Source organism: Eriocheir sinensis, chromosome 1 (genome assembly GCF_024679095.1).
Source record: "Eriocheir sinensis breed Jianghai 21 chromosome 1, ASM2467909v1, whole genome shotgun sequence".
In the NCBI taxonomy this organism is placed as follows: Eukaryota; Metazoa; Arthropoda; class Malacostraca; order Decapoda; family Varunidae; genus Eriocheir; species Eriocheir sinensis.
The window spans coordinates 14008366-14031284 of record NC_066509.1 but is presented as its reverse complement, the minus strand read 5'-3'; the positions used below and the strand labels follow the sequence as shown (position 1 = coordinate 14031284).

Genomic DNA, 22919 nt, shown 5'->3' with positions numbered 1-22919 from the left:
ATGTAAATCTATGTAAATCTATGTAAATCTATGTAAATCTCTCTCTCTCTCTCTCTCTCTCTCTCTCTCTCTCTCTCTCTCTCTCTCTCTCTCTCTCTCTCTCTCTCTCTCTCTCTCTCTCTCTCTCTCTCTCTCTCTCTCTCTCTCTCTCTCTCTCTCTCTCTCTCTCTCTCTCTCTCTCTCTCTCTCTCTCACGAAAAAAAAAAGAGAAAGCGAAAAGAGAAACGAAGGAGTTTGAGATGAAATATGAAGACAAGAATGGGAAAGATCAGGAGGAGGAGCAGAAGAAGAAAAGGAAGAAGGAGGAGGAAGAGGAGGAGGAGGAGAGGGAAAAAAATTACCTTACCTCAATGCTTCTCTTCGTGACAAGTTCTATAAAAAATGGATATAATATGCAGTGAAAGTAATTGTATGGTAGAGTATGAGAAGGAAGAGGAAGGGAAGGGAAGGAAAGAGGGAGAAGGGAAGGGTGAAGTGTTGGTAAGGGGAGGGAAAGGGATGGGTAACAAAAAGGAAGAGAAGTGTAAGGGAAAAAGGAGGATGAAGGGAAGGGTGAAGTTCAGGTAGGGATGGGATGGGATGGGGAAGGAAAGGAAAGGGATGTAAGGGGAAGGGAAGGAAAGGGCGATGGGAAGGGTAAGGGAAGAAGGAGGATGAAGGGAAGGGTGAAGTTCAGGTAGGGATGGGATGGGGTGGGATGGGGAAGGAAAGGAAAGGGATGTAAGGGGAAGGAAGGGAAAGGCGACTTGGAGGTAGAAAAGGAGGGTAAGGGAATGAAGGAAAGGGGAAGGAGGGAGGGCAAGAGAAGGAAGAGGGAGGGGAAACGAGGGGAAAGAAGGAAGGGGAAGGGATATGATGAGAGGGAGGGAGAGGAAGGAAAGCGGGAAACAAGGAATAGAAGCCCTGAAGTCATCCTCAAGCTATAATTTATCTAACATTAGTCAGACTCGATTATACGGTTCAGATCTGGCCTCCTTACTATAAGAATGGTCACCAATATGTTAGAATCTGTGCAAAGAAGGTTGACAAAAATTATTCTTATGTTCTTGTGTTTTTACGTATTTTCTAGAAGTTTTATGCATATACGGGCCTTTGTGTTTGTGTGTGTGTGTATTCGTGTGTGAGTGCATATCTTTTAAAAAGCAAGAATAGAAACAATATCACCACAATGTCTATAGTGCAGCACAATCTTTTCAGTGAAAGTAGACAAGTTTGAGTATCTTCTGTTTTACTTATGGAAGCAATGTGTTGCGGGCACTTCTTATGCATTATGTTTAGCTCTTGGTCTGTCTTCCCTATCGTAATCATATATATAAAAAAAATCCCCTCGCAGCACACACCTGGGCGAGTAGAGTTGTCTGCGTTGCCTCGTTGCCATGACTGACGCGTGACGATTCCTCAGTGGTCATCGTCGCCCTAAAAAGGAACTCAGGCGAGGCAGCGGGACCCCGGACACCCCCCCTCCCCCACGCTCCCCCACCTGGCGCCTAGAGATTTACACCCGGCTTGTGTTAGGGCGTGGGTGGCGTGGGCGGACGTGAGTGGGGTGAGTGTGGGTGACGCGAGCAAGACAGAAGAAATAGGCACAGTCTACCTCTCAATAAACAAGAAATAAAAAAAAAAATGGCTGCTTCAAATGGGTTAATTGTGTGTGTGTGTGTGTGTGTGTGTGTGTGTGTGTGTGTGTGTGTGTGTGAGAGAGAGAGAGAGAGAGAGAGAGAGAGAGAGAGAGAGAGAGAGAGAGAGAGAGAGAGAGAGAGAGAGAGAGAGAGAGAGAGAGAGAGAGAGAGAGAGAGAGAGAGAGAGAGAGAGAGAGAGAGAGAGAACCTGGTCACTAAAGATTATGTATACCCTTACCGCTATACACACAAGCTCTTCACCCCAAATACACCCAAGTCCGTCACGGTACATACATACACACACCCAGACCATTGAGATGATGGTTCCTGAGGTGCCGTAAAGGGTACACTAACGTGGTGCATATTGAGGGGACACATTGATATCCGGGCAGTTGTCTCCCCATCATCTCTTGTGGCCGCGTGATCTCAAGTCGTGGCGGGAGAGAGAGTGTATGTGAGATGTTGTTGAAGGGTCTTTCTTGCTAAATGGATCTTACGGTAACTTAGGGAGGCATGGAGACGGATGGGCGCTCTCCTTACACCACACCATCGCCTTTGTTTTCTGGCGTTCTTAGGTATGGTGTGTACTTTTTTTTTTACAGTAACGGTAGCAGCTTAAATGCTAAAAAGAAGAAAAAAAAGAAAATAGCCCGCTTATCGCTGCTCCTGGAAAGAAAACATAACTGAGTGGCCAGAAGAGGGACGTTCAGATTCGATTGGAAAGGTGTCTTGATACTCTCCCCCTTTGAAAGAGTTTGATGTTTTGACCCGCACCTGGGGAGTAGACGCTCACCTAAACATCTTCAATCACTATGCTCGTCTGTGGCGCCGTATTGCAGAGTCAAGGCCTACAGACTTTTATTTTTGAGGTGGTTGGCTCTAAGTCTGAGGGATTCCTAAGGGTGTGTAGAGGCCCTGCACAACGCTCCTTCCTGGTCTATTGTCGTTACTTTAGGACTTAAAATCTTTAACTACTAGAGATCGATGAAAAGGGGGATGCGTCAAGACATTCAGTTGTAGAGAGGGTTAAGTCTTATAAACTTCGGGGAGGGTTGGATCTGTCTAAAGGGCACGAAAGGGCGCGTGTTGGCCTTGCCCAATGGTCATTCCCGGGTCAGTGCCGTGAACCCGGACCTTTAGGCCTTTATCTCATGAGAGGTGGATGAAAAAGGGGATATGTAAAGACATTCAATTGCAGAGAGGGTTAAGGCTTATAAACTTGTGGAAGTGGTTGACTCCACATCAAAGGGCGCGTATAGGCTTTACAAGTTACACAACACTCTTTCCTGTGTTGGTGTTGGTCCCCTGGGGCTTCAGACCTTTCTGCTTTGATGGGTAGACATAAAGACGTAAAGACATTCGAGTTCTTTAAGTGAGACAGTCCTACGAGCAGCCTCCAATTGCCTCTTACACGACCATTATTGTCATTAAATTGGTAGTAATGGGTGCCGGAAGTGAATGGAAAGCAATTAAGGGAAATACGCCGGAAATTTAAAGGATCCATCCCCGTCCAAACCTGAATTAAATTTTTCACGGACGAGCTCGGCGCGAGGATCAAGGTTTACGGCGGTGTTACGACGCTCGCTACGAGGCCCTCGAGCCGATCAGCCAGCCAAGCGTTTATTGCTCGTCGCTTGTCCCTTGGTGGCGGCGGCGGCGGTGGCGACGGCCATGACCGACCTGAAGGACGCCGCCAGCATGATTAGAGCGTCAAAAAGAAATGTGCCATAAATAATTGGGACATGATATCACGTGTTCTCCTTGATGGCTTCAGGAGGCAGTATCAGTTTTAGTAATATGCATTTTCTTCAGTCCTATTTTTTTTTCATTCCTCTTTTCCTCCCCTGGTTTTACACACTAGCTCTCAACATTTTCCAACTTTTTTCACGCTTGTTTTTCCCTGTCTATTTTAAGCCGCTTTCCATGATCCTGCATCTTATCTTGGCCTTTTTGCCGTTCAGGGGAGGCTGGAGGCGTCGCGGGGCTGCTGGTGCGAGCTGGTGAAGTGAGGAAGTTGGTGGCCAGCTCTTAGTAACAGCTCGGCCGGCGTGTGGTACGGTGCCTCGCTCCAGCCCTCGCCACCTGCCGGGCCCTCGCCGCCACCTGTCGACCCGCCAACACTTTGCACTTGAGGTGAGGACACGCGCGGCTCTGTTTGCTTCACTTCTGCCTCCTCCTTCAAGGGCTTTTATTTGATGTTCAGTACACTGGTGAGGACACGTGCGGCTTTGTTTTCTCTAAATCCATCGAATAATTCTAGCCTTTATTTAATGCACAGTAAAGCTGATTTGGGAATGTTTACTTGCGTATGTGTGGCACTTGAATCCCTTTGCCGTCCACTAAGAACTTTCCGAACAGTTTCAGCGTTCTGCAATAGCTCGTGCACGTGGCGGTAATTCCTTCCACCTTTACCCTAGAGCAGTGGTTCCCAAACCCTTGGTCGTGACCCAAATGAGGGTCGCGGAAGTTTCTGAGGGTCGCTGGAGAGTCTTGGAGAAAAGCCATAATTATAATATACAGTTAGGTGGGATTTAGATTTTTCAGTTATGTAGTTGAATTACCTCAGTAGGACAGCATGAAGATTCTCCTAAACACATACTAACAAAAGTAGCGTTGTAACAGAGCACCCATACACATACAATACGGCACGTCACACGAGTAAGCTAGCAATCACGTATAATACTCGTCCGCCGAGCAGACAGCGAGGAGGCGGAAGATAAAATCATATATATCTGAAAGTATAACATATAAAAATGAATGGAAATAAATACTACATGTTGACGTATATATGGTCGCCAGGCCAGGTCAGGACTGTGATTAGGGTCGCATCCAGACAAGTTTTGTAACCACTGCCCTAGAGCCTTCATTTAGTGAAGGATGCTGGATGTTTTCGGAGTGTTTGCGTGTGTGCGTTTAGCACATGAATATACTAATGGCACCACTTGAGGTAATACTCTTCGCTCCACTTCCCGTCAAGATTGTTATTCCGCAACACACAGGACAGTTTCAGACATTTGTTATTTTACTGAATTTTGAGGAGGGAAGCAACACACCCAAACTTTATCGGTTCCAAACTTCACCTTGCATGCACGATTAACACAGGGAGGAGATATATTAGAGAAATGTCTTGAGTTGTCGTGACTATCCGGAATACTGCACTGGGGGTACGTTGGCTCTCCCCCTGCTCTTAAAGCCTTCATTTCATGCACAGTATACGGTCACTTTCGGAAGATGTGTGTGTGTGTGTGTGTGTGTGGGTGGTGGTTTGGTGGTTTATGTGTTTGAGTGTGTGAATCACTGTGTGTGGATGAGGGACACTGGGTTATGAGGCTTATATTAAGGAACTTATCATCATCACTGTCACAGTCAAGGTTAATAACAGTACATTATATGAAATAATAGCGGAAAGTTATATTTTTTTGTGACTGTGCATATGCTCCTGTCACGGCCGTATACTTGGTTAACATTTTGTTTATTGTATATATCATTTATTGTGTGTGTGTGTGTGTGTGTGTGTGTGTGTGTGTGTGTGTGTGTGTGTGTGTGTCACTTACCTGTAATGACTAGCAACGAAGAGCTGTATTATGTTTAGGAGGTTCTGCTTCTGTTGTTGCCGGCAGGTTTATTAACACTTAAGGTTTTATTATATTTTGTAAAGTGAATTTAGTCATTTCACAGGAAATTTTCTCATTATATTGTTATACTTTACGATGGCAGGCGGAAGTGTAAGGAGACTGCTGCCCGATATAAATAAATATATATATATATATATATATATATATATATATATATATATATATATATATATATATATATATATATATATATATATATATATATATATATATATATATATATATATATATATAAGCAACAAGGAAACAGAGACAGAAGAAAGGCGCTAAGCCTTGTTCCAGCTAAAATTAGTCAGTGGGAGGCCAAAAAGAGAGGGTCAATATCGATCGGAGAGATGTCTTTAAGCTGCCTCTTGAAAGAGTTCAAGTGGTAGGCGGGAGGACATACAGACGACAGAAAGCTGTTCCAGAGTTTACCATCGAAAAGGATTAAACAATGAAGATGCTGGTTAGCTCTTGCATAAGGGACTTGGATAAATTAAGGATGAGCAAGAGTACAAAGTCGTGTGTAGCGGGGCCGCGGATGGGGTGGGATATTGCTGTCATCGCCGCTCTCTCTCTCTCTCTCTCTCTCTCTCTCTCTCTCTCTCTCTCTCTCTCTCTCTCTCTCTCTCTCTCTCTCTCTCTCTCTCTCTCTCTCTCTCTCTCTCTCTCTCTCTCTCTCTCTCTCTCAAATAGACCTGTTTAAGATGTCAGGCAGAGAAGAAAGAAGAGTCATTCCAGACGACGTCGTCCTGCATATAATATCCTCTTTTAGGCCGGGAATCGCACAATTTTATCATCATTACTTTTCGATTTGGAAAATGTATCCCTTTTCGTCGCTAATACTCCTAAGTTTAAGAGTCTGAAACTAGATTTGGTCATTTTTTAACCTCTCTCTCTCTCTCTCTCTCTCTCTCTCTCTCTCTCTCTCTCTCTCTCTCTCTCTCTCTCTCTCTCTCTCTCTCTCTCTCTCTCTCTCTCTCTCTCTCTCTCTCTCTCTCTCTCTCTCTCTCTCTCTCTCTCTCTCTCTCTCTCTCTCTCTCTCTCTCTCTCTCTCTCTCTCTCTCTCTCTCTCTCTCTCTCTCTCTCTGTCTCTGGCTCTGTCTCTGTGTCTCTGTCTCTCTGCCTCAACATATTGCGGGAATAAGTGTTTGCTAGAAAAAAATGTGTTTTAGATTGTTTGTACGGTATTCAGGTGATGATCTGTTCTGAAGAGGTGTAGGTGAGGGAGTGTTGGGTGTGTGGGGTGAGGATGGTGTGTCCTCGTGAGAAAGGCTGCGTAGGTGTGGGTGAGGTGTAGGGCAGAATCTCGTATGGACCCTGGAGTAGGGGATGCGGGGCTGTATTTCCGTGAGTAATGGTGAGAATGTATGTGTATTTGTTAGTTATGATGTGTTTGCATGTGTATTTGTTAGTTATGATGTGTTTGCATGTGTATTTGTTAGTTATGATGTGTTTGCATGTGTATTTGTTAGTTATGATGTGTTTGCATGTGTATTTGTTAGTTATGATGTGTTTGCATGTGTATTTGTTAGTTATGATGTGTATGTATGTGTATTTGTTAGTTATGATGTGTATGTATGTGTATTTGTTAGTTATGATGTGTATGAATGTGTATTTGTTAGTTATGATGTGTATGCATGTGTATTTGTTTGTTATGATGTGTTTGCATGTGTATTTGTTAGTTATGATGTGTTTGCATGTGTATTTGTTAGTTATGATGTGTTTGTATGTGTATTTGTTAGTTATGATGTGTTTGTATGTGTATTTGTTAGTTATGATGTGTATGTATGTGTATTTGTTAGTTATGATGTGTATGTATGTGTATTTGTTGGTTATGATGTGTATGTATGTGTATTTGTTGGTTATGATATGTTTGTATGTGTATTTGTTGGTTATGATGTGTATGTATGTGTATTTGTTGGTTATGATGTGTATGTATGTGTATTTGTTGGTTATGATGTGTATGTATGTGTATTTGTTAGTTATGATGTGTATGTATGTGTATTTCCTAGTATTGATGTGTATGCATGTGTATTTGTTAGTCATGATGTGTATGTATGTGTATTTGTTAGTTATGATGTGTATGTATGTGTATTTGTTAGTTATGATGTGTATGTATGTGTATTTGTTAGTTATGATGTGTATGTATGTGTATTTGTTAGTTATGATGTGTATGCATGTGTATTTGTTAGTTATGATGTGTATGTATGTGTATTTGTTAGTACTGATGTGTATGTGTATTTGTTAGTCATGATGTGTATGTATGTGCATTTCTTAGTATTGATGTGTATGCATGTGTATTTGTTAGTCGTGATGTGTATGTATGTGTATTTGTTAGTTATGATGTGTATGTATGTGTACTTGTTAGTAATGGTGTATGCATGTGTCTGGCTGGTCAAGGCACTCCCCAGGCACTGAATGAGGTGGGTGTAGTGCGGCCGTCCGCAGGGAGTGAAACCAAGCCGTGCAAGACACCACGTGGTCTGGTTAGGCACTGGCTGGGTGGTGCTATAGTATACACCTTACTAGAATATCAAACCCAGTAAATAAATGAATAGGAAATAAATCAGTGAGTAAGTAAACACAAAACGAATTAGTTAATATAATGAATAAATAAAGGAAAATGAAAGAATAGATAAGTATGTAATGATTAATATGTGATGACAAATGATAATGCAAGAAAATGATGAAATGATGAAGAAATGATGATGGTGATGATGATGATGATAAACCTTTCCTACTCATCCTTCGGTGAACATTAACTGATGGGAATCGCCGCTCACCTCAGCATGAAAGAAGGCACTACGGCATCAAGCAGCGCGACGGAACAGAAAGATTACGATGTTGATCACAGGAATGGAGCCAAGAGAGAGAGAGAGAGAGAGAGAGAGAGAGAGAGAGAGAGAGAGAGAACTGGAGGATGATATTTAACACCAATCTAAGTATAAAGCTATAAAAAATCTACATATTTAACTCCTAAAAGGTCGTACGAGTGAGAGAGTGGATGAGAGGAAGAAAATCGAGGGGAGTGTACGTCAGAAATGGGAGACCAGTAATGCACATTGAAGCGAGGCGGAGAACACGCAGTGAACTGTTTTATGTACAAATAAGAAAGCGAGAAATTAATCTCTCATTGCAGATGAAACTTACTCGCCGCCTCTTCCCTCAAAACTTCACTCAGCGTTAGGAAATGAGGCTTAACTCAAGCAATCACGCTGCGATGCCATGAAATCCTTCGTGATTCGAAATGATGAAAGGCGGAAAATTCGAAAAATCAAAAAAATAAGATTCGTTATAAGAAAGAACAAGTTTGGTTGGCTTTAGGGATCTCTGCTTGTGACCCATTATGTTCCCCGACGTGACTGGGTGGGTGACGGGGGCTGACACTAAACAGTAGATAGGTACTATGTTGTCCTACGGAAATTTGAAGCTGTAATGGGCAGAACTATATGCCACGATTTTCAAATTTTCCAATAAAATTAAATTCTCCATTAAATCAAAAGCTTAAATCTAGAAAAAAAATCCTAGACATACCTCTTTGTTATTCCAAGCAATTTAAATGACTATGTGGCTAAATGACTGAGATGATTTTCGAGGAGGCCATGTTGATATGCTGAAATAAGCTTAAACATTTGAAAATAATCCAACAACCAAATAAAAATCCTCAAAAGTTTTGCTCTGTATATTTATTAGCGAAACTGACTTCTTATTTTTACATCTAATTTACCTCCTGACTTGTGAAGTGCAGTTTCTTTTGACAGTAAGTTCATTTGAGAAATTCCCAGTCTTGACCAACATCTTGCAACCAACCTTTCATGTCAGTGGTTACCCCCCTGCGGCCTCGGCGGACGTGGTATTGTCAAGTAAGATTATTAGACATGTATTAGTAAAATCAAGATACTTTTCCTTTTGTTTTTAACTTCTTCATTTTAATTGGGTTTCTGTGGAAGCAAAAATAAGTTTAAAAATGTTTAATTGATATCGCTGTGAAAAAACGGAATAATTGGATAAAGAAATTGGATAACTTATCAAACTACGTATTGTACCAGTGAAGAAATACAAATCATTTCAAACAGTTACAACGTTCTTTCAAACTATCACAAATTACATTGTTCAGATTAGCATTTAGATAAGTGGAAAGGTGTTCACTTCCCTCAATTTCAAGTATAATTAAATGGAATCTTTCTGAAGGAGACGAACATGTATAGGGAAGGAAAGAGCCGAGCACTGCCTTGGAAAACTTGAGCTCTATTCGTGAACGCTTAATCCGATATGCTTCAAGTTGCATGGTCGCAGATTTCCCTCCTATGCCAAGACAGAGATAGATAGATAGATAGGTAGAGGGAGAGTATTATTCGCTATATATCAGGTAATCGAACGTGGAGGCAGTAAATAATGTTTCTGATGCACTGGATGGCAGAATTACTTTCCTGGCTGTTAATAAATGAAGTGTGCAAACGTAATAGAGTTCCTCATAGCACACACACACACACACACACACACACACACACACACACACACACACACACGAGCATTTTCAAACCCAAATAGGACGTTCAGAGCGTCTACCACCACTTCAAACTTTACACAGAGAAGGAAAAGCGTGACCAGTTTAAATTTACTCTTAAAGTGGAAATCAGCTGAAGCGAGAGTTATTTCCATCGGTCCTCGTGAATTATGTTATTACGTGAAGCCTTTGCCCCTCAGAACCATTACTCTTGTGGGTCATCATGTTCGAGGAAGAGGAAAACGGGAACCATGACGAGGCGGAGGAGGAGGAGGAAGAGGAGGACGGGGTGGCAAAATTGAAAGGGGAGAAACGTCTGTGTCTAGTCAACTGTGGGAGAGGAGGATGAGAACAGCAAGGAAGACGAGGAGGAGGAGACGTTGGACAAGGACGAGGACGAAGAGAAGAAGAAGAAGAAGAAGAAGAAGAAGAAGAAGAAGAAGAAGAAGAAGAAGAAATAGAAAAGAAAAAGAAAAAGAAGAAAAAGAAAAAGAAAAAGAAGAAGAAGAAGAAGAAGAAGAAGAAGAAGAAGAAGAAGAAAAAGAAAAAGATGAAGAAGAAAAAGAAGAAAAAGAAGAAGATAAAGAAGAAGAAAAGGTGGATCTGTGGAAAGAAAGAGACATGCATGCGTATGTTTGTCTTTCACTTACAGAGGAGGAAGAAGAGTGTGTGTGTATGTGTGTGTGTGTGTGTGTGTGTGTGTGTGTGTGTGTGTGTGTGTGTGTGTGTGTGTGTGTGTGTGTGTGTGTGATACTGACGGCAATGGGTTCACTCGTTCCTTATTCAACATTATATTTTATCCTAAGTTACGAAGAGACAGTTTTATCTTCATTCATTACACCGAATATTCCTTTTGTGAATCATCGGAACATCATTTTGTCGAGGCAGGGAAGGAACGAAGAGAAAGAAAAAGAGATCCTGTAGGCAATGAGCTGGTCTCATCACCTTAACACTCTCCATTCCGTTGTGTACTCTTTTGGGGCTCACTGTAATTTTTTTCGAGGGTAGGAAGGGAGGAAGGAAACAAGGAAGAAAAAAAGAAGAGGTGGAAGATCGATGGGTCTCACGATCTTAGCATGCGCCCGAAGCTGCCTCGTTCCCCTCAACAACACCCTTGAGACTCCAGTTTCGGTTCAGGTGTGCAGATGCCACGCGACGTCATTCAAGTGTTGACAGGTGACTGCTTACCTGCCCGCTGATCCCGAGGGAGTGCCGTCTTTCCTTCTCAACAGTTGCCCTTCCTTCCTCTTCCCCACCCCCCTCCTTCCCCAGTCCTTCCTTCCAGCTCCATCCTTCAATGGCCCCTTCCTTCACCAGCCCTTTCCTTCCAGTTTCTTCCTTCGCCAACCCCCTCCTTCCAGTCCCTTCCTTCCCCATTCCCTTCCTTCACCAGATCCTTCCTTCGCCAGCCCCCTCCTTCCAGCCCCTTCCTTCCAGCTCCTTCCTTCAATGGCCCCTTCCTTCACTAGCCCTTTCCTTCCAGTCTCTTCCTTCGCCAGCCCCCTCCTTCCAGTCCCTTCCTTCCCCATTCCCTTCCTTCACCAGATCCTTCCTTCGCCAGCCCCATCCTCCCAGACCCTTCCTTCACCAGCCCCCTCCTTTCAGCCCCCTCTGTCACCAATCTCTCCTTCAACCCACTTATACTTCCCCAGCCCCTTCCTTCCCCAGTCCCCTCTTTCTTGCCCCATCCTTCACCAGCCCCATCCTCCCAGACCCTTCCTTCCTCAGCCCTCTTCCTTCCACCCCCTTTCTTCCTATATCCCTTAAGTCCCCTTCACCAGTCCCCCCATTCCAGCCCCTGTCCCTTCATACAAACCTCTCCCTCTCCCCTTCACTACCCCGATGTTTACCCTTTTTCTCCCCTTCACTGATCCCCTCTTCCAGACCTTTCCCTCTTCCCTCCCACACACCACCACCCTACCACCACCACCACCACCCAATGCCTAAAATTCGTATCACACCTCTTCTGCAGCCTTCACCAGCCCTCTTACCAGCCCTTCTTCTTCCCCACAGACTCGCTTCCCCTTTCTCCCCTTTCGTTATCTTTCTCTCCGCTGCTGCCCCCCGCCCCCCTTTCCGTCTGTCTGTTGAGCATCGCCGCCGCTGTTGTCACCGCCGCCTCGCCCAAAGAAATACGACCTTGGGAAGAATAAATTAAGGTTCTTGACCGCTCCCACTTCCTGTCTGGTGAAAACAACCTTTTTTCTGGATAGTTTTAAAAAGTGTTTTTTCGTTTTTTTTGCAATTATTTCACCAAAAATGGGTGGATGTTGATTTAAAAGGCGGTGATCAAGCCTCATTAGGGAACGTATCAGTGAGATCAAATTTAAAATGACGTGTTTTTATTTTATAACGGTATGACACGCTAGAAAATAAGCGTTGGGTTGTGATGTGCTTATGGAGGCTTATTGGGGCATATATTTATGAGGTTTATTTTAAAGGATTGTGTTTTATATCCTCTTCATTTCACACACACACACACACACACACACACACACACACACACACACACACACACAACGAAGGGTTGATTGAACATGTGGTCGTGGAGGCTCACTGGGGATCATCATCACAAGATCGTTGCGTTCATGTTGGGCAGGACTTGTATGGGGCTAATGAAGTCACTCGATATGTGTACACTTGCGCGTGTGTCTACGTTTACACACACACACACACACACACACACACACGGACACACACACGTGCGCGCGCAAATCCTGTTTGTTGACCAATGGACGTCGTGCTGGAAGGGGAGATAACAAAGGGAGAACACCTAACCTGGCAAGAGAGAGAGAGAGAGAGAGATTTACATATTTACATACACAAATAGGCGGCCATCAAGTCACTTTCACGGTTATCCACAGCAATGGAAGGATCGTAAAACCCGTGGCTGAAATGTATGTGTGTGTGTGTGTGTGTGTGTGTGTGTGTGGCGGCGCATCAGCGTGGCCACGGGCACCACATAGAGTGGTGCCTGCAACTACACTCCACAGGATCCACAGGTGTGTGTGTGTGTGTGTGTGTGTGTGTGTGTCATGCCGTAAAGACCCGAGCAGATAAATCAAGCACCATGTGTATCAAGGGAATAATTTGCTAACTCTGACTCTGGTTGTGTGTGTGTGTGTGTGTGTGTGTGCCATAATACAAAAACCGGAACTGATGAAGCAAGTCCTCTCTATATAAACCACATACCAGCACTCATTTGAAATTCACTGCAGCATATTGTAAGTACTGTATTGAAACTTAACGCATTTCAGCTGCTGAGTTTATAAGATTAATTGACCAACACTCGGCCTTTAATAATTTACTGGCTTCCTATTGACCTCCCAACCATTAAACGACCATTTGAATAGACCCATCGACCCCTAAAGTTCTATATTGACCACTTTAGAGACCCCAGATAGTCTAGCTCACTCGTTTGTGTGGGATATGGGATGGATGGGTATGGGTGTGGATGTGCGTGAAGGGGTAGGTGGATGGGTGTGGGGGTGTACGTGGGAAGGGGGTGTAGGTGGGTGGGTGGGTGGGGGGTTGATGCTGCGAACACTGAATCAATCAAATTATTCGTGTAAGAGTAATATCCTAATAATTAACTTTGACTGGAGCCATTAATGTGTGTCTGTCTTCGCAGTTTGGTGATGAGATGATTGTAGATGAATCAGATGTCACGCGGCGACAACCCAAACTGATAAGGTAGTCACTGTTTATATAAGATTAATATATTGGTATTTACTTGAGCAAATGAACCAGTGCTTAGTTTTCATCTTAGCAGCGGAAGAGGAGAAGAGAAGGCGACCGAGATGCATTCCTCCAAGCTATCCATGAACGGCTTTAATTGCTGATGTGTGTTCTCGGGTGGCGGGGGAAGTTTTCAGTGGGAGAACTTGCAGGGAAAGATAGTTTATTGATATCATGCTGAGCTTTGAATTGAAACTTAGCGATTAAGTGAAGAGTAGGTTATTTAAAAAAAAAGTTTCTTCCGCATCGGCTTAAGTAATCTCGTCTGAAATTGACATATACATTTAATTAAATACATGGCATATATACCTCAGGCTGTTTAGTCTTACATCGAAATTTAAAAGGAATTAAAAAAAGACGAAAGGAAATTCTATGGCGTTGGTTTAATCCCGCTCCGAGAATTGCATAGACATTTAATTAAAAAAGTTAATGTATAGTGTGAAAATATCTAGACCGGAAGCTAAGTGGTAAAGATACAAAAAGAACAAGAGAAAGGTAAAACATTCTGCCACACCGGTTTAATCCCGCCTTGAAGCCATTTTGGAGATTAAATGATAGCAATTCTACTCTCACAGTGACCGTCTTATAACCACCACCGCCACGCTCTCACCCACCACACACCAGTTGTCATCATCCTCAGTTCTACCTTTCCCTCTATTTCCCTCTTCTCTAAAAAATTCCCATCAGCCTCCAACACTATTTCCTTCTAGTCTCCTTCACCAGTACCCTCCTTCCAGCCCCCTCCTTCCAGCCCCCTCCTTCCAGCCCCCTCCTTCACCAGCCCCCTCCTTCCAGTCCCTTCCTTCACCAGCCCCCTCCTTCCAGTCCCTTCCTTCACCAGCCTCCTCCTTCCAGTCCCTTCCTTCACCAGCCTCCTCCTTCCAGTCCCTTCCTTCACCAGCCTCCTCCTTCCAGTCCCTTCCTTCACCAGCCTCCTCCTTCCAGTCCCTTCCTTCACCAGCCCCCTCCTTCCAGTCCCTTCCTTCACCAGCCTCCTCCTTTCAGCCCCTTCCTTCACCAGCCCCCTCCTTCCAGTCCCTTCCTTCACCAGCCTCCTCCTTTCAGTCCCTTCCTTCACCAGCCCCCTCCTTCCAGTCCCTTCCTTCACCAGCCTCCTCCTTCCAGTCCCTTCCTTCACCAGCCTCCTCCTTCCAGTCCCTTCCTTCACCAGCCTCCTCCTTCCAGTCCCTTCCTTCACCAGCCCCATCCTTCCAGTCCCTTCCTTCACCAGCCCCTCCTTCCAGTCCCTTCCTTCACCAGCCTCCTCCTTCCAGTCCCTTCCTTCACCAGCCTCCTTCCAGTCCCTTCCTTCACCAGCCTCCTCCTTCCAGTCCATTCCTTCACCAGCCTCCTCCTTCCAGTCCCTTCCTTCACCCGCCTCCACCTTCCACGCCCTTCCTTCACCAGCCTCCTCCTTCCAGTCCCTTCCTTCACCAGCCTCCTCCTTCCAGTCCCTTCCCTCACCAGCCTCCTCCTTTCAGTCCCTTCCTTCACCAGCCTCCTCCTTCCAGTCCCTTCCTTCACCAGCCTCCTCCTTCCAGCCCCTTCCTTCACCAGCCTCCTCCTTCCAGTCCCTTCCCTCACCAGCCTCCTCCTTCCAGCCCCTTCCTTCACCAGCCTCCTCCTTCCAGTCCCTTCCTTCACCAGCCCCCTCCTTCCAGTCCCTTCCTTCACCAGCCTCCTCCTTCCAGTCCCTTCCTTCACCAGCCTCCTCCTTCCAGCCCCTTCCTTCACCAGCCTCCTCCTTCCAGTCCCTTCCTTCACCAGCCTCCTCCTTCCAGTCCCTTCCTTCACCAGCCTCCTCCTTCCAGTCCCTTCCTTCACCAGCCTCCTCCTTCCAGTCCCTTCCTTCACCAGCCTCCTCCTTCCAGTCCCTTCCTTCACCAGCCTCCTCCTTCCAGTCCCTTCCTTCACCAGCCTCCTCCTTCCAGTCCCTTCCTTCACCAGCCTCCTCCTTCCAGTCCCTTCCTTCACCAGCCTCCTCCTTCCAGTCCCTTCCTTCACCAGCCTCCTCCTTCCAGTCCCTTCCTTCACCAGCCTCCTCCTTCCAGTCCCTTCCTTCACCAGCCTCCTCCTTCCAGTCCCTTCCTTCACCAGCCTCCTCCTTTCAGTCCCTTCCTTCACCAGCCTCCTCCTTCCAGTCCCTTCCTTCACCAGCCTCCTCCTTCCAGTCCCTTCCTTCACCAGCCTCCTCCTTCCAGTCCCTTCCTTCACCAGCCTCCTCCTTCCAGTCCCTTCCTTCACCAGCCTCCTCCTTCCAGTCCCTTCCTTCACCAGCCTCCTCCTTCCAGTCCCTTCCTTCACCAGCCTCCTCCTTCCAGTCCCTTCCTTCACCAGCCCCCTCCTTCCAATCCCTTCCTTCACCAGCCTCCTCCTTCCAATCCCTTCCTTCACCAGCCTCCTCCTTCCAGTCCCTTCCTTCACCAGCCTCCTCCTTCCAGTCCCTTCCTTCACCAGCCTCCTCCTTCCAGTCCCTTCCTTCACCAGCCTCCTCCTTCCAGTCCCTTCCTTCACCAGCCTCCTCCTTCCAGTCCCTTCCCTCACCAGCCTCCTCCTTCCAGTCCCTTCCTTCACCAGCCTCCTCCTTCCAGTCCCTTCCTTCACCAGCCCCCTCCTTCCAGTCCCTTCCTTCACCAGCCTCCTCCTTCCAGTCCCTTCCTTCACCAGCCTCCTCCTTCCAGCCTTCCTTCACCAGCCTCCTCCTTCCAGTCCCTTCCCTCACCAGCCTCCTCCTTCCAGTCCCTTCCTTCACCAGCCTCCTCCTTCCAGTCCCTTCCCTCACCAGCCTCCTCCTTCCAGTCCCTTCCCTCACCAGCCTCCTCCTTTCAGTCCCTTCCTTCACCAGCCTCCTCCTTCCAGTCCCTTCCTTCACCAGCCGCCTCCTTCCAGTCCCTTCCTTCACCAGCCTCCTCCTTCCAGTCCCTTCCTTCACCAGCCTCCTCCTTCCAGTCCCTTCCTACACCAGACCCCTCCTTCCAGTCCCTTCCTTCACCAGCCTCCTCCTTCCAGTCCCTTCCTTCACCAGCCTCCTCCTTCCAGTCCCTTCCTTCACCAGCCCCCTCCTTCCAGTCCCTTCCTTCACCAGCCTCCTCCTTCCAGTCCCTTCCTTCACCAGCCTCCTCCTTCCAGTCCCTTCCTTCACCAGCCTCCTCCTTCCAGTCCCTTCCTTCACCAGCCTCCTCCTTCCAGTCCCTTCCTTCACCAGCCTCCTCCTTCCAGTCCCTTCCTTCACCAGCCTCCTCCTTCCAGTCCCTTCCTTCACCAGCCTCCTCCTTCCAGTCCCTTCCTTCACCAGCCTCCTCCTTCCAGTCCCTTCCTTCACCAGCCTCCTCCTTCCAGTCCCTTCCTTCACCAGCCCCCTCCTTCCAGTCCCTTCCTTCACCAGCCTCCTCCTTCCAGTCCCTTCCTTCACCAGCCTCCTCCTTCCAGTCCCTTCCTTCACCAGCCTCCTCCTTCCAGTCCCTTCCTTCACCAGCCACCTCCTTCCAGTCCCTTCCTTCACCAGCCTCCTCCTTCCAGTCCCTTCCTTCACCAGCCTCCTCCTTCCAGTCCCTTCCTTCACCAGCCCCTCCTTCCAGTCCCGTCCTTCACCAGCCTCCTCCTTCCAGTCCCTTCCTTCACCCGCCCCATCCTTCCAGTCCCTTCCTTCACCAGCCCCCTCCTTCCAGTCCCTTCCTTCACCAGCCCCCTCCTTCCAGTCCCTTCCGTCACCAGCCGCCTCCTTCCAAACCCTTCCTGCACCAGCCCCTCCTTCCAGTCCTTCCTTCACCAGCCTCCTCCTTCCAGTCCCTTCCTTCACCAGCCCCCTCCTTCCAGTCCCTTCCTTCACCAGCCTCCTCCTTCCAGTCCCTTCCTTCACCAGCCTCCTCCTTCCAGTCCCTTCCTTCACCAGCCCCCTCCTTCCAGTCCCTTCCTTCACCAGCCCCCTCCTTCCAGTCCCTTCCTTCACCAGCCCCCTCCTTCCAGTCCCTTCCTTCACCAGCCCCCTCCTTCCAGTCCCTTCCTTCACCAGCCCCCTCCTTCCAGTCCCTTCCTTCACCAGCCTCTTCTTCCAATCCCTTCCTTCACCAGCCCCTCCTTCCAATCCCTTCCCTCACAAGCTCCCTCCTTCCAGCCCCTTCCTTCACCAGCCCCGTCCTTCCAGTCCCTTCATTCCCCAACCCGCTCCTTCCAGCCCCTTCCTTCACCAGCCCCGTCCTTCCAGTCCCTTCATTCCCCAACCCGCTCCTTCCAGCCCCTTCCTTCCCCAGCCTCCTACTTCCAGTCCCTTCCTTCACCAGCCCCTCCTTCCAATCCCTTCACCAGCCCCACCTTCCAATCCCTTCCTTCACCAGCCATTCCTTCCAGCCTTCCTTCACCACCAATTTCACCATCCCTCCTTCCAATCCCTTCCTTCACCACTCCGATCCCTTCACCACCAGCACCTTTTCTCTATCCTTCACCCTACCTTCCTTTCTCTTCCTTAGTTTCCTTCACCCCCTCTTTCCAACCATTCACCACCACCTCCTTACATTTTTTTTATATATACGATATGAGGAAGGAGGTTGAGTAAAAGTAGGTGCAAAAGGCAGGGAATAGGGGAAAAAGGTATATGAGGTACAGTTGTATGGTGTAGGTTCGTTAGTTGTTCTGGTGTAGTTATTGTTTATCGGGCACCTTATTTGTATACCCCCGGCGTACCCTTCGCTCCCCCCCTCCCCCCTTATGTCCTCCACCCCTTCCTCCCACTCCTCTTCATCCCGTTATCCTCTCACGCACCATTCCCGAAACGACCTTATTTTAGCGCCGGAGTTGACCTTATGTACGAAGGAGGCAGGTGTGTAGATTAACTTTCTTGACCTAAATCATGATCTCTGACTTATCTACCATTACCGTTTCTAATTTATGTCATCTCTTGGTTCATCTTTCGCTCGGCAGGTTTGGAGAGGTTTAAAGGGGTAATCCTTGTTTTGTTTAAAGGTTTGTGTGAATTACGCTTGTTGAATCAGCTTTTAACTATCTAGATAACTCAATTGTTTTAGCACACATTCATGTATTTGTTTTCCTCTTTGATATTTATCCAGCCATCAGTAGGTAAGTGATGCATTTTATTAGACTCCTTAAATCACTCTTCTTCTAACTTATTCTTTTTAGCACTCGTTTATTTTACTCCTTGTTACCTCTCCAGTTCTTGGTAGTAAGAGTGATGCGTTTTTTTTTTTCTAAAGCTTCGGAAATCACTCTAACTCAATTCCTTTAGTGGACATTTACTTTTCTCTTTGTTATTTATCCAGCCCTCGGTAGGTAAGAATGATGCAATATTTTTTTTTTTTGAAGCTTCTAAAATCACACCTCCTCTACGGGTCTTCATTAACCTATTATAATAAACGACAAGAATGCAGCAGTTCCCCTCAACTTCCCTCGACTTCCTTTCCTTTAAGTTGCCTCGAAGTTATGACGTACACGCCGCTGCACCATCGCTTATCTCACTGTTTCCAGCCGGTGTATCCTCAAAGTATTTAACCCCTCGTAATGAGCGGATCCCCAATTAAACTTAGACTATATATTGCCTTGAACCTGGATCTTTTTATTGCTTTTTATCGTGTTTATTTCATGCACGTGTTTCAAGAGTATGTGTTAAAGTAAGAAGCAAAAATATCAATTAGATTTATTTTATTTTTTCGTGTTGTGCTTTATTTGCGTGTTTTAAGTGCGCAAGTAGTAAAATTAAAAATAATTAAGTGTATATTATTCTTTCGTGTTGTGCTTTGTTTGTGTTTTAAAAGAATAAGTAATAAAAGTAAAAACAATTAAGTGCTTTTCTTTATTTTTTCGTGTTGTGCTTTATTTGCGTGTTTTAAGTGAGCAAGTAGTAAAAGTAAAAATAATTAAGTGTATATCATTATTTCGTATTGTGCTTTGTTTGTGTGTTTTAGCGAGCACACCTGTGGCGGGTTGGCCAGGTAAAAGTTGTCGAGCACCTGCACCAATAAGCAACAGGTAGTTTAGGCAAAATATGACTTGTTTAACTCAGTTCTCCGTCACTTGCTTGATTACACGTCGCCGCTAACCAGGAGGGTCTCAAAGTGTATAATCAGACCGACAGATTTACTGGCTCGATGTCAGTGTTAGCATTTGTGTGTACTGTACAGGTGATCCGTCGATTAATCATTTCAAACTTTTATTTAGTGCCCCCCACCTCATTATCTCGTGAAGTGTGTATGTGTGTGTGTGTGTGTGTGTGTGTGTGTGTGTGTGTGTGTGTGTGTGTGTGTGTGTGTGTGTGTGTATTCACCTTGTTGTATTTACCTCCCCCCCCCAAAAAAAAAGCTTACTCTCGTGTGGTTCCGTCTCCATATATGTATTTGTCCAGCTTTTCCTTAAAGTTGTGCACACTCTTCGCTGATACTACATCCTCATTTAGTCTGTTCCAAACCCTCATGTTTCTTTGCTGGAAGCTATTTCTTAATGTCTCTCAGGCATCTTCCTTTCCTCAACTTTTTACTGTGCCCTCGTGTGTTGCTGACGTTTCTTCTTTTTCTTAGTAGTAACTCCTCATTGTCTACTTCCTCCATTTTAATCAATAGTTTATAAATTTGTATTAGGTCTCCCCTTTCTCTTCTTTGTTCCAGTGTTGGCAGGTCCATTTCCTTTAACCTTTCTTCATATGACAATCCCTCCAGTTCTGGAACCATTTTCGTTGGCATCCTTTGTATTCTTTCTATTTTTTTTTTATGTGCTTCTTCTTATGTGTGTGTGTGTGTGTGTGTGTGTGTGTGTGTGTGTGTGTGTGTGTGTGTGTGTGTGTGTGTTCTACCTATCAGACTTTCCATTGAACTATGAAAAAAGTATATTATTCATGATTTTTACCGTCACCACTTACAACACCAGTGTCACGCCATTTTCTTCCTCCTCTTCCTCCTCCTCCTCTTCCTCCTCCGTCTCCTCCTCCTCCTCCTCCTCCTCCTCTTTCTAGTCCTCTGTATCATTCTCCTTTCTCATACTTCTCCATCTGACACGCTCCTTTCAGCTTCCTCCACTTCTTCATTTTCCTCTTTCTCTTCCTCGTCATTTTCCTCTTTTTTTCAGTGGTCCAGTGTAAAACGATTGACTCCTTCAAAAACAAGCTCGACTGTCACTTCCTTCAACTTAATATTAACTAGAGTTGAAATGCAACGTTTTGGAGCCATCTGATTAATGTAGAATCACGTAGGTTTAAGGACGGACCAACTAGTCATCGGGGTCTGTGTGGTCTGATTTTCTATGTAAATCTATGTAAATCCTCATCGTCTGCCTACTTCTCCTCGTCCTCCTCCTATTCTGATCATCCCCGTGTCTCAACCAGAGTGTGTGGAGCTGTGTGCGGAGGAGATAGATCACGGCTTCGTCCCTGGCCCTCCCCTCCCTGCTCCGCCCCGTCCCTCGCTCCGGCTGCCCCTGTGGTGTGTGCAAGGGTCTGCCTGTACGAGTCTCCACTATTCACCACGCCATGCTGCGCCACGCCACCTGAGAGCGATTCTCATGTATCCCTCACCATAGAATCACCACCACCATCTCTTATCATCACTATCATCATATCAACATCTCCACTGTCTTCACCTGTACCGTCTCTGCCATCTGGATTCACCATCTCCACTGTCAACCATCTCTGTCAATATTTCAATCATCTACATTTCTACACTGTCACCATTTCAAGTATATCTTCACTGTCTCCACCTGTGCTCTCTCTACCATCTCCACCTTTTCCACTGTCACCATTCCCCTTTCTCATCCTTTTCCATCTGACACGCTCCTTTGCATACTTTCAGCTTCCTCCTCTTCTTTATTTTCCTCTTTCTCCTCCTATTGCTCCTCCTCTTCACTTTCCCTGTACCACCACCATCATTACCATTTCCACAGTCACCATCTGTACCACCACCATCACCACCACCTCCAAAGCACCTCTAGAGCTATATTGAATCATCTTCATATCACCTATACGTCTGTCTCTTGTAGGACTTTATTTTTATATATCTTTCACTTTCACTTTGATTTTTTTTTACTCGCGGAAAAGAGTACCACCACCACCTATCATCACTTCCACCACCTCCACCACCATCACCTCCGCCTCCATCACCACAACCACCCCGGCCCATCAGTGAGGGTGACAGCGATGGGGGGAGCGGGGGGTTGTCACGGCGCCTCCATCGGCTTTGACTCCCTCGGCGCCTTCACCGTCAGGATGCTCGTCGGGGCCCTCGTCACCTTCGTCCTCGTCATCGTCGTCTGCCTCGTCGCGTTCTGGCAGGCAGGTGAGTGTGAGGGTCATATTCTTAAACATTTCGAGGCCCAAGAACACGCGGGTGACAAGGCTTTCGTAGAGATTGTGGGCATGTCCATGGGTAGTTTTATGGGTAGTTTTATGATCTGCACCATGAACGTACAAAAAAATGCATGACAACCCGATTAATCTCCTTTTCAGCCTTTGGAAATTGTTGTTGTGAGGCGAAAGCGTCTGAAAATACTGAGCTGAGTGTCCAGTGAGCCATCGAGAAACACAAGGTCACGGGCGCCCCCACGCTGTCTGAATGGAAATTTTGCCAAACGACCTCTGTCTGGTGAAGGTGTGACTTGAGGCTTTATAATACCCTAACAAGGTCCAGAACTGCATTACAAAGGAGCTCTTGGGCCGTATAGATGAGCCGAACTTTGTGATGATCTGCATAACATGAGAACTCTTGGGCTGTAAAAAGAACCGAAAATTGTCAGGCTCTCATAAGGTCCAGAACTACATTATGCATAAGAACTTAGGACTTACAGATGAATTGAATCTTATGATGCTTTAACAAAGGCCAAAACTTTTGAGCTGTGTAGATAAACCGAACTTTATAATGCTCTAACAAGGTCCAGAACTGCATAACATAAGAATTCTTGGGCCACATAGAACTAAAATATGATTCCCTACAAAGATCCAGAACTTCATTACATCATCTAAGAGCCGTAGAGATGAACCGAACTTTGTGATAATTTAAGAAGGTCCAGAACTGCACTACATAAGAACTCTTGCATGGACCTTACAGTTGAACTAAACTCTTTTATCGCTCTTTAAAAAGTCTGCACCCGTGGCCTTGTGACTCGAGGGCTCAATTAACCTGTGACGGGCATGTGTACCTGGGGAGAGGCACTTAGTTATAATTGTGACATGCGACGATTGGCTATTAACTTTATTTCACTTTCTTAAGTTTATTTCTACCGTATGGTGAGCCTGTGTGCTTGTATCTACAATTTTATTCATTAACTCTAAATGTATTCTTCATCTATCTTAGAACTGGGGAACGGCATGAAGCAACATATAAGATTTAGGCTGGTTATTTTTTTTATTATATCACTCTTATTAATATTCTTTGTATTGATATGGTGGGCCAGTGTAAGGTTTTTACTTTGCTTTATTTAGCCACAATTTCTTTCCCTTGATAT

General features: G+C 45.9%; 1 protein-coding gene across 1 annotated transcript in view; it reads left to right on the top strand.

The window, feature by feature from the left end:
- Positions 1-2648: 2648 nt before the first annotated feature.
- Positions 2649-22919, top strand: part of LOC126995252 (uncharacterized) — a 123801-nt gene continuing 103530 nt past the window's right edge. The window contains exons 1-2 of the mRNA XM_050854747.1: positions 2649-3752; positions 20809-21754. Coding sequence (XP_050710704.1) covers positions 21616-21754 — 139 coding nt within the window. The 5' untranslated portion in view covers positions 2649-3752; positions 20809-21615. The remainder of the gene's footprint in view (positions 3753-20808; positions 21755-22919) is intronic.